Consider the following 12,270-nt stretch of genomic DNA (forward strand, 5'->3'; position numbering starts at 1 on the left):
CAGAGCCTGACGCGGGGCTCGAACTCAGCCCAGAGCCTGACGCGGGGCTCGAACTCACGGACCGCGAGATCGTGACCTGGCTGAAGTCAGACGCTCAACCGACTGCGCCACCCAGGCGCCCCCCTCCCGCTTTGTTCTTAAGGAAGGGAAGAAGGTATTTTCTGAGAGACATTTCGGGATTATAAATAGTGGAGGGAAATGAGGTTGGAGAGAGATGGAGAGTCCAGTCAGGGTGGGTGGGGGGAGGGAGAGGAGAGGTCACTCAGCTGGCTCCAACATTGAGCGTTCTATGACCAACCTGGCTCCTCTTCTCCTGAACACTGTTGTGTCTCTTCCAGGTTTGCACATTTTGGTTCCGGAGTCCTGGTGATCCCTGAGAAAAAAGGGGGGCATTTGTAGGCTTGTCACTATGTAGCATTGCAACTTCTGCCCGGGGAAGAGAGTGGGACTTTAAGAAGGGTCATGTTTGACAACTGGGTTTCAATAGTTAAGCCCGGATTACATGAACAGGATGTTAACGTGATACTGGAGATAAAACCAAAGTGTGCCAAGCCATGATGTCAGGCTTACATGCCTCTGTGGCAAGTGGGTTCCTATGCAGTTCAGAACACACAGTGTGTGTTCCATGTCAGGGAGGTGTATGCAGAATAACCTCCAAAGGCAGAAGGAGCCCTAAGACTGAAGAAAAAGGCTGACAAGTCCAGTTGACAAGAAATGGCTTATTAAGAAGCATGTCGAGAGCATCCACAAGACAAGATCTTTGGAACCCTGCTTTTATATCTCTAGAGGCTGGGAGTACATGTGGCGAGGAGAAGGAGAATAGACGTGTTCCACAGTCCTATCTCCAGAGCAGATCAAGGACATTATGCACTGAGGGTGTACTTAAGGGTGTGGTTAAACAAAAGGAAAGACCGTGGACATGGGGGGTGGGGGCTGGGCTCAAGAAGACTGCAGGTCACAGAGCAGTCATCATGGTGGATTTGTCCTAGGTGTCACCAGTCAAGTTCACACAGTGAGAGAAATGGGCACGTATACACCATTACTTCTTCCTGAGGACATCAAAAACCTTCTATGCATTAATTCCCGGGTTTCTAATAAGGTGGTTAAAGCTTCAGTGACCTGGGAGGGGCTATAGGAACAGGGGGGAGTCACGAAGGGAGGGGAAATACTTCAAACTCAACACTGGATAGGGGCGCCTGGGTGGCGAAGTCGGTTAAGCGTCCGACTTCAGCCAGGTCACGATCTCGCGGTCCGTGAGTTCGAGCCCCGCGTCAGGCTCTGGGCTGATGGCTCGGAGCCTGGAGCCTGTTTCCGATTCTGTGTCTCCCTCTCTCTCTGCCCCTCCCCCGTTCATGCTCTGTCTCTCTCTGTCCCAAAAATAAATAAAAAACGTTGAAAAAAAAATTCAAACTCAACACTGGATAAATGAAGAGGGGAGTCTAGGAGAGTCTTGCAGAAATACCCAGGAGGCAACTGGCTGGAGTATCAATAGTTGTACCTTTGCTTTTCAAACCAGCCTCTGGTTTACTGTTGGCTTGAGACCAGGTCATGTTGTTAAAGGTACTGGTGATTGATGATGTCAAGAGAAGAGAATGTTGAAAATCACAATCTCAAAAATCCTTTTGGCCAGGGTTAGCAGATTTTTTTTTTTTTTTTTTGCTACTGCAAAGGACCAGACAGTAAATATTTCCTGCTTTTCAGGCCACCTCTCTCTACCTCTGCCCTTGTGAGGCAAATGCCGTCACAGATAACGTATGAGCAAATGAGTACGCTGTGTGCAAAGCACACTTGGTTTATGAATACTGATGTTTGAATTTCACATGGTTTTCATAGGCTGGAAAATAGTCTTTGATCCCTCCCCCCCCCCACACAATTTGTTCTTAGCATGTAAGATGCACAAAAGCACATGGTGGGCCAGATTTGGTTTGTGAGCCAAGGTTGGCCAACCCTTGCTGTAGGTCCGTCTAAAATCCAGACAGTCCAGATTCCAAGGGAAAGCTCACTCTTTCCAGCATCTGTGTGTATTTACTCATTTCTACTGTAAATACTGCCTTTTTGAGCTCCTTTCCCTGTGTCTTAACTCTTCACCCACCTGGATGGCAGCAGAGATGAGGGCTTGGCTTTCTTTGCATCCTTAGTGCTCAGCACCACATTTTGTCTATTTAAGACAAGCTCCTGAATTCCAGTCTCTCTCTCTCTCTCTCTCTCTCTCTCTCTCTCTCTCTCTCTCACACACACACACACACACACACACACACACACACACGACTGTAAATGAGGTAACTTACTTAATGATGGAGGCTTATTTCCCAGAAAAGACTTCAAAGCTACTTCTAGGAAAGGAGGGAGAAACTGCACTTTCAGAGCCAAACCCTTATAAGTATCCAACTCTGAGTTTCTTCCAGTTATTTCTAAATTCGTCATCTTCAGAGGCCAGCTAGGGATGAAAACCCTCGCCCATCTATCTGAAGATAGGGAACATTAAAGCTAAAAATGGATCCCTGGATGGAATAAAACTGGCCTTTTTTTTTTTTTAAGAAAAATAAAATCGTAGGATAGGAAAACGATTTTGAATACCCTTGCCGAAGAGCAAGAGAGAAAATGTCCTCTAGAGCACAGTGGTCTCCAAGACAAATGTAACACCTGTCACAAAAGTATGTGATTTTGTATCTTTCTAGGAACCACTTTATGAAAGCTGTGAAGAGGTACAGCTGATTTTCATACTTTTTAAATGTAGCTCTATGTAAAATACTAACACTTAGATGTGTAGTCATTATAAGAGTTGTTCATGAGATAGTACGTAAAACTGTGCGGTTAAAAGCCCGTGTGTATTTTATCCTTGCAGCACACCTGAATTGAACCAGCCACGCCTCAAGTGTGTAACCACATGTGGCCGCTCTGTTAGGTGTCAGAGCCCTGGATGATATTATAAAACCTTGGGTGCACACAGGTGTCACCTGGAAAGTGGTCAAGAACCTGACACCTGGGGGGAGACACAGATCACTTCGCTAAATAATGATCTCCGGTGGTAGGTTCTGGACATCAGAGTATTTAAAGCTCCTGAGGACATGGCCCCTAACAGTGAAAGTTGACAGCCGCTAACCTAAAACACAGTTCTCCACTCAGGGGACATTTGCCAGTGTCTAGAGACCTTTTTGGTTGTCACACATGAGGGGAGTATGCTGCTGGCATCTAACGGGCAGAGGTGTTGGGATGCCAGCACTGGGGCCCCAGGGATGTTGCCAAATACCTCAAAGGAGGTTCCTAGCCCCACACGTTGTTAGTGCTGCTAGTCAAGGGGAAGGTAGGGGTTTGCATATTGAGTGTACATCAGAGTGTATGGAAGCAAACACCGTAAGTGGGAACTGAAAGTGAAACAGAGTGTGTATGATAATTTAACATCTTGGAGGAGGTATGGAAGAATGGGATCATGAATATATTCTCTAAGGAACAGCTTTGGACAGAGCGGATACAGAGGGAGGAGGCCAGGGGAGGTATACAATACTTGGGCAGAGTGGAAAGAGCTGGAAAAGACTTGGAAAAGAGCTGAAAGATACCACCAGACTTAATGAAGGTCTAGCATTTGGGTTCAGGGCAGGTAGCCTCTCCAAAGCTCAGTGTTACTCTTGTGCATCTGAAACCTTAGAAGCTACTACTCTTTCCTCCTATGACACAGTGTGGGCTCATTTCTACTTACCCCTGAGCTCATCCTTTGCTTTCTCAGACAGATCTGTTCGGTTCATCTTGTCAAAGACTTGGATGGTCACCATCTCTACCCAATGGCTGGGGCAGCGGTTGGTGAGAATTTCTGCCAGCTGCTTCCCATCGGCTTCCTCTACCTCTGTTGGAGGGATGTGCTGTAACTCATCTTGCAGGGAAAGGGGCCTCAACAGAGACTTGAACTCGTTCAGCTCATCCTGGCTGAGCTGTTCCAGAAGGGGCTGCAGGTTGAAACCCAGCTGTGCAGCAGGTACCATCTTGTCCTACGTGAGAGATCCGAGCTTTGGGCATTAAAGAAGAATCAAGGGAGGAAATGAAAGAGAGAAAACTGGCACTCCTCTCTCAAACACCAGTTGCCTCTGTGTTGGGACTGGGCAATTCTCACTGCCCAACTGCTGCTTTAAGAAAAAACTCCCCAGGGGCGCCTGGGTGGCGCAGTCGGTTAAGCGTCCGACTTCAGCCAGGTCACGATCTCGAGGTCCGTGAGTTTGAGCCCCGCGTCAGGCTCTGGGCTGATGGCTCGGAGCCTGGAGCCTGTTTCCGATTCTGTGTCTCCCTCTCTCTCTGCCCCTCCCCCGTTTCATGCTATGTCTCTCTCTGTCCCAGAAAAAAAAAAAAACACGTTGAAAAAAGAAAAAAAGAAAAGAAAAAACTCCCCAAAAGGCCAAATTCACACGAAACTCCCTTAGTTTTTGGCTGGATACAGTGGTTCACGTTTTTAGAACCTGAGACCCTTTTGAGAGTGTGCAAATCCCTGAGGGTAGGTAGGAAGTCCATGCTGATGGGTCTTCTGGACTTAGCAGATCACCTGTTAGTTTTATTAAATTTGGTGGACAAATGAACTAATGAGAACTACCAACTTTAGCTCTCTAGGACCCTTGGCTCAAATGCTCAAACTGTTCAATGAATAGAATTTCAAATACATGTCTCTTGAAGTCAGGAGATCACTCTTTTTAAGCAATAGTATATTGAGAAGGGGTACCACTCAACTGCCTGGTGAGCCTCTGTTAAGATGCTTTCAAAGTCGAGACCATTCTGTAGTCAAAGTCCCTTACGCCCGAATTTCCAGTTGTAAAACAAGTATGCCGTCACCCACCATATTAACTGGCTTTGGGCCTTTGTCTATTCAAGTAGAAGCTCCCGCTGGGTGCTAGAAACAATTTTAGAACTGAAGGGACCACTATAAAGGTGGGTAAGAAACCTGCCCACTTGGGCTTTATGTTCAATTTTGGGTACACATACATGGTATGGGAGAAGCAGACATTTCACACATAAACAGAAACAAGTGACATCAAAATATGAAGATAGGGTGATAGAGAGAAATAGAATGAAGGGAATTTTACAAGACGTGAGCATGGACATTTTCTCAGAGGAATAGGTCAACTGCTAAGATGCAGACAAGGAGCTGCCAGATGTGGGAATTTTGTGGGAGATAAATTCTAAGCAGAGTGAACAAGGAGTATGAAAGCTCAGGGCTGAGTGGAGCTCAGCAGGTTGGAGGCAAATAATACAGATACACACTTGCTATAGCAGATGAGCACAGGATGAAACTCATACCCTAGGGTCAGATCTCTGATCATGAAGGCAGTGGCATGGTAAATTGGGATTTTTATAATTTGATTCCAGGTACAGTCCAGCAGGGATGCCACACCATCTGTCCTATACTCAGAAGCACTTTGCCTTGTTGCATGGGTAGGAGAGAGAGCCATACCAAAGAGCTGGTAAGGGAAATGTATTAATGATGCTTGAAGATGGTAATGAAGGCTTTACTGGAGAGAGGCAGCTACAGCCGGGGTTTGGAGGCAGAGGACAGAGATGGAGCTCAGCTCCAAACACAGCAAGGACAAGTGGGTGGATCCAAGGAGGTGGGGGTCGGTGGGTGGACAGTCACCGAGAGGAAACATCAAGGCTACGGGCATTCTTGTTAGATCCATTCACCAAGATTCCTGCTGAGGGAAGACCAGGGTGAGCAGATGTCACCTGGTTGAGGAGGAATTTGATCAGATAGCAAGGGTGGGGGAATTTTTGCTAAGCTGACCCAGCAGGATTCTGGCTCAAGTTGGACTAAGTGGACCAAGGAGAGAGCCCAAGGACAAGGCCCAATGGAAAAGAGCACCTAGGATGCTGACTCCAGTTCAGTCAAGAAGACCATCTTTGTCAGTGCCTGGCTTAGGATTCTGAATTCATCCTGAGGGTGGAGGGGTCAGGTCACACATTGGTAGTCCCTGCAAGGTGGCTGGCACTGCAATCTGCCCTTTAGACTTAGCTCATTTAATCCTTACGATATCACCAAGTGTTATATTCTCCCTATTTCAGATATTGATACTGAGGCACCAGAGAGGTAAGATAGACCATTCAAGGTCACATGACCACATGGACTCTGAACTAGATATTATAAATAGCTCTGAAGCCCGGGTGTCAATCACCCTGATGGGACGGTTGTTTGACTTGGGTGTAGTTGTGGAGAACTGAATTACATCTTTTGAGAGAAATCAGTGGTTTCTGGGCAATAAGGGAGGGAAATGAAGAGAAAATGAGGACCCAACAAACACCCAGGATAGGGGCACCTTCCACTTCCAGCTGCTTGGATTTCCACATTCCCCTCCCAGTGAGGAAGGGGCTGGGTCTAGGGTTAGGGTCAAGAACAGCCCCTCCACTGTGTTCCTGAGGTGCATGCCCACTCTACCTGCTTCTTAATTTGTCACCAACTCCATTCATAAAACCACGTTTCGGCCAAGGGTGGTCATGGGACGTTGCTGGCCCACGAAGTTAGCTTAAGCATTTTTGGTTGGGCTTCTGAGAATGTTATTTTTGTCTTGATATAAAGGTGGCAGAAACAGCTGAGTATCCTTTGACCTTTGTCCCCCGACCCTGCCAGGCATGTGGAGAAGGTACATGTGGTCAGGAAGCCGCAGTCGACCTGCAAGAGGGAAGCTGGGCCCTCTGGGAGTTAGCCTGCGGCAGCTGTATTTGCTCCAGACTGGGGTGTGAGGGATAAGGTCATCTGAAGCATCCCCAAACCACAAAGCCAGGAGACTCGTCCCAGCTTCCACATGCACCAAACCTGCTCCAACATAAGCCTAGTAGTTCTGTTTGTATTGGGTTTCAAACAAACCCCGTTGACCAACATTTTTTTTCCCTCATGTAAGCATGCATATATAGATTTCATTTTTCTTAAGGTAAAATTTATGTAACATAAAATTAACCATGAACCATTTTCAGGGAACAGTTCAGTGGCATTTGATACATTCAAGTGTGCAACCACCACCTCGGATTAGTTCCAGACATCTTCATCTCCCTAAAAGGAAACCCCACTCCCCAAACGCCCCTCCCTGCAGCCCTCTGGTGACCACCAGTCTGCTCCCTGTCCCCAAGGATTTGCCTGTTTGGAAGATTCCCACAAATAGTCACACATTATGTACAAAAACTAACTCAGAACAGACCAAAGACCTAAATGGAAGGGAAAAGCTACATAACATTTTAAGGTATTTAAGGTATTTATGAGTGCCTAAAGTTTTATGCCAGGACAATTTTTCTAGTGTTTCTTCTCATATTAATAGGCAGCTGTGATCCTGCCTCCCCATCTACCTTCCTCCCTCTGAAGGCAGAGAGCCACTGCTCACTCAAGATCTTCAACACCTTGATTCCCTCCCCCCTCCTCCCCCCTTAGTTTGTAGAGTCCTTCTTGGCCCTACCATCTCCTCAAATTGGACTTCAGGTTATATTTACCAGCAGATTTCATGTGTCTTTTTTTTTTTTTTAAAGAGATGGTGGCAATGTGCCCCACCAAGTGCCATTTATATGCTAGTCAGGTCAGGTGTTCAACATATAATTTAGTCCCTTTGAAAGAGTTGGACGGGGTCATTGTGTAAAATGATCCTTTAAAACATGGAGAATGGAAATTTACAGAGGTTAAGTGATGGCCAGTTCTCACCCAGCTGTGAAGTGTTGAAACCAATATTCTACTCAAAGCAGTCTTATCCCAGAACCTGTGATCTCAATTCCTCTGCTAATTGATTCAAGTATCTGCCACTCTAAAGTTGCCAGTAATTACACAGATAAAATGAGGACCAGGCAGAAGAATAAAGTCAACTGGTTAAATACAGAAGAAAGTATTCTCTTAAGCCAACAGATAGATTAAGCAAAGTGTGTCAACACCTGATGGGTTTTCAAGGCTGGTGACTATTATACAGTACTCACTGTGTAATTACAGTGGAAAAGAGAAAAGTTAAACTTGCGATTTTGTTTAAAATTACAGCAGCGAAGGGGCGCCTGGGTGGCTCAGTTGGTTAAGCGGCTGACTTCAGCTCAGGTCACGATCCCACGGTCCGTGAGTTTGAGCCCCGCGTAGGGCTCTGGGCTGACGGCTTGGAGCCTGGAGCCTGCTTCCGATTCTGTGTCTCCCTCTCTCTCTGACCCTCCCCCGTTCATGCTCTGTCTCTCTCTGTCTCAAAAATAAAAAGAACGTTAAAAAAAATTTAAAAAAAATTACAGCAGCGAAGAGAATCTTATATGGAAATAGGATATATATACCTAAACACTCAGTGGTTGCATTTACATTGCAACACAATTGGGGATTCTTGTTGAGCCTCTTGAACTCTCAGTCTCTAATTAGCATGCATTTTATTTGTAGGAGGACCTATTTAATAGAAAAATGATTCAGCGACATTTCGGGGACTTGTCAGAAAGGGACCAAAAAAAAAAATCCTTCGCGTTTAGCAGACAAGGTCTTAAGAAAGTCAATTTCAGGAGAATAGTAAGATAAGCATCTAGAGTGTAATGAATAAAAACATGCATGATATTCTCGGGGATATGGCTGTAGAATGCTACTTGTAGAAACTCAACCCAGGAGAGAGAAACTTTTGCACAAAGAGGAGTTTCACTTGAAATCTCAATAACCCTTCAGAGGGGTGACATCCAAACATTCAAAGAAAGGGAGGAGGAATTTTTATTGTAGAGATGTAGCAGTGGAATAAAGTAAGGAGGCAGGGGTGTTACTCACCTTTCCAACACCAGGAACTCCTCTCCCACGGTGAGTACTGCGGGTACAGAAAGCCTCCTATTAAAAGAGTTTCTCCTTCTGCCCTGAGCTCTGTGATTGGACCTTGGGACCCAATCCCATTGCAGAGAACTTGCTGGATCCACCCCAGTTACTGAGAGGTGGCCATTTCCTCAGTGTGAGTGTCATTTTCTCCTAGACCAGAGTTCCTCGATCTCAACCGCGTGCATAACCCACCTCCCTGGGCATCATTTCAAAGTATCAAGTTCCCAGAGATTCTGATTTATGAATCGGATGGGGGCTGCCCAAACTTCGGGCTTCTTGAAAGATCCCCAGATGATTGTAATTGCAGCCAATCTTGAGAAGATCTGCTTAGAGCCTTCAGCTGTGAATGGCCGCCCCTTTCTGTCACGCCAGGTATTTTAAAACCTACCCACATTTCATGTTAAATACAAGTGGCACGTTAAATACAAGAGGTACATCAATAGCCAAGTTCATCAGTTTTACACTGACAATGTTAATTTTTGTAGATATGTAATTATTTCAAAATTTTGGAGTTCAAAGTTTTTGTTTTCGAACAAATATGTATCTACATCTCACTTTCTCATCTATCTGCTCAAGCCTGAAGAGTCTCCAGACCAATATATGATATACTAAATAGAATACATTAAAATATTTTAATACAATAAATAATATAATACACATGCAACATAAGCCATGTGTATAATTTTAAATTTTCTAATAGACACATTAAAAAAGGAAAAAGAACAGGGACACCTGGGTGGCTCAGTCAGTTAAGCGTCCGACTTCACCTCAGGTCATGATCTCAACGTTTGTGGGTTCGAGCCCCACATCAGGCTCTGTGTTGACAACTCAGAGCCTGGAGCCTGCTTCGATTCTGTTTCCATCGCTCTCTGCCCCTTGCCTGCTCACATTCTGTCTCTCTCTCTCTCTCTCTTAAATATAAACAAAACATTAAAAAAGCTTTTTTAAATAAAACAAGGAAAAAGAATGAGGTGAAATTAATTTTTACAATATTTACAATATTAATTTTCCAATATATCCAAAATATTATTTCAACATGTAGTCAATGTAATTGGCTACTGGGATATAATAATTGGGATATTTTACATTCAACATTTTGTTCTAAGGCTCTGAAATCTGGTCTGCCCTTCACACTCGTAGCACATTTCAGTTTAGATCATGTACATTTCTGGTGTTCAATAGCCACAAGTGGCTAGTGGCCATCATATGGGTTAGGTCTAGACCCAAGGACAGGAAAGTGACCTCTGGTTTTAAAAAGCAGGAGGGTCAAGGGATCAAAAGTGTTGGTCTTCCAGCATTTGGTTACTTCTCTGAGCCTCTTGATATACATCTATCAAGAGTCCTTTAGTAAGAGGAGGTAAGCCATGAACCCTCAGATATAAGAATCAACCCAAGAGCTGCCTTCCAGGTCACAGTACACAGAGGGCCATTCATCCCTTTGAACCCTTCTAGACTGCAAAGTCAGTTGAGTTACCTAACGTCTGTGTCTCAGTTTCCTTATTTGTAAGATGGTGATAACAATAGCACCTGCCTCATAGGACAAGAGTATTTTATTTATGTATTTATTTAAAGTTTATTTATTTACTTTGCAGGGGAGGAGCAGAGAGAAAGAGAGACAGAATCCTAAGCAGGCTCCATGCCATCAGCACAGAGCCTGATGCAGGGCTGGAACTCATGAACCGTGAGATCATGACCTAAGCTGAGATCAGGAGTCAGACACTTAACCGACTGTGCCACCCAGGTGCCCCTTTTATTATTTACTTTTGAGAGAGAGAGAGAGCATGAGCCATGAGATAGAGGGACAGAGGATCCGAAGAGGGCTCTGCATTGACAGCAGTGAGCCCATGTAGGGCTTGAACTCACGAACCGAAACATGAGATCATGACCTGAACCGAAGTCAGATGCTCAACCAACTGAGCCACCCAGGTGCCCCAGGAGAAGAGTATTTTAAGTGAGTTAGTACTTGTAATGGATTTAAATAGTATGTAGAAGAAAGGCACACACGTTCCTGTTTAAAGATAAACATTTCCCCACATTCCTCAGATGAGATGAGATGTTGGCAAACATCCTCCTGACAGAAAACACAAGGGGGTAAACTTATTTTGCTTCACTCCTGTAGACTTCATTTGTACCCTGACCCTTCTCTCCCAGTCACCAAGATAGAGTAGGATGGGAAGAACCACAGACACGTGCCTACATCCCAGAGACCCCCTGGCCTCAGCAGTGCTGCTCTTATGAGGAACAGACTTCTCTCTGGCAAGTGACACAGACCCCAAGGAAGTTTGAGTGACCCCACTCCCAACAGGGAGAAAATACAATCCATATCCTCTTTCTCTTCCCCCCTTGGTGGAGAGGAGACTTGCAGAATTGCCTGACATCACAAAGACGTTAATCATCTGAACTTCAAACTACACTCAGTCTAATCTGATTCCTATTTCCTATTCCCAAATCCCATATCAACATTTAAATATTTCTATATATTTCTATACAATTCAAGGGGTAAGAAAATCACAAGATAAAGAACAAGAAATAAATAATTTCTAGGCAAAGCCCTGCTTTGAGATACCATGAACTCATGGCCCTTGCTTCTTAATTCTGCATTCCCTTCTTCATATACAAAGATATATATACAAAGATACAAAGGGGGAGCAATGAGTTCCTGAAGAGCTACTATCATGAGGTATGTAAATGGTCCCCAAAAGAACTTTCTAGACAGGCAGTAGCATAATCATTATTTCCCCTTCACACTCTGCTTCTGTCTCTTCCCAACACAATGTCAACACTGATCTATCCATGGGTGTTGATTTTGAACGTAAACCAGATACTTACATTAGGTTAAGTTACACCTTTGTTCTTGAGTGTTCTCGCTGACTGAACCTCCTTGACTCGCTAGGTCATCTTTTCTCCTAGACAAACATGTAGGGGTGATTTAAAATCTTCTCCATGAGGTGCCTGGGTGGCTCAGTTGGTTGGGCGTCCAACTTCAGCTCAGGTCATGATCTCACGACTCGTGGGTTCAAGCTCCATGTCGGGCTCTGTGCTGACAGCTCAGAGCCTAGAGCCTTCTCTGGATTCTGTGTCTCCCTCTCTCTCTGCCCCTCCTCCACTCATACTCTCTCTCTCTCTCTCAAAAGTGAATAAACATCAAAAAATTTTTTTAATCTTCTATTATACCTCCATGATACTATCTTTGCAAAAAACCTCAAATAATTTATAATCAACCTTTTAGGAGTTTTCATTTCATTCTAGACAGGTAGATTACATGAAGCAGGTCTGCATTTAGTCCTCACAAAAATGGTGGTAGCTTGGATTATTGCCCCCAGTTTTGTAGTCATCCATGTGATCATACAGTAGATCTAAGCCTTTTCCAGTTAGGATTCCATCAGAACACGAGGACTACCGAGAGAGATGTGGGACACAGGGCTTTATGGCAACAATTAGAACGTATGTAGTTGTGGTTGCAGATGCATCTGGTATCACTCTAATGCTACTGAAGGTCAGCCAGG

At 44.8% G+C, this 12,270-nt stretch overlaps 1 protein-coding gene across 1 annotated transcript in view; it reads right to left on the bottom strand.

Moving 5' to 3' along the window:
* The window catches only part of NLRP2 (NLR family pyrin domain containing 2), a 30,553-nt gene extending 26,556 nt beyond the window's left edge, over positions 1-3,997 (bottom strand). The window contains exon 1 of the mRNA XM_049622269.1: positions 3,693-3,997. Coding sequence (XP_049478226.1) covers positions 3,693-3,977 — 285 coding nt within the window. The 5' untranslated portion in view covers positions 3,978-3,997. The remainder of the gene's footprint in view (positions 1-3,692) is intronic.
* Between the last annotated feature and the right edge of the window lie 8,273 nt (positions 3,998-12,270).

The sequence above is a fragment of the Panthera uncia genome, assembly GCF_023721935.1.
Source record: "Panthera uncia isolate 11264 chromosome E2 unlocalized genomic scaffold, Puncia_PCG_1.0 HiC_scaffold_19, whole genome shotgun sequence".
Classification (NCBI taxonomy): Eukaryota; Metazoa; Chordata; class Mammalia; order Carnivora; family Felidae; genus Panthera; species Panthera uncia.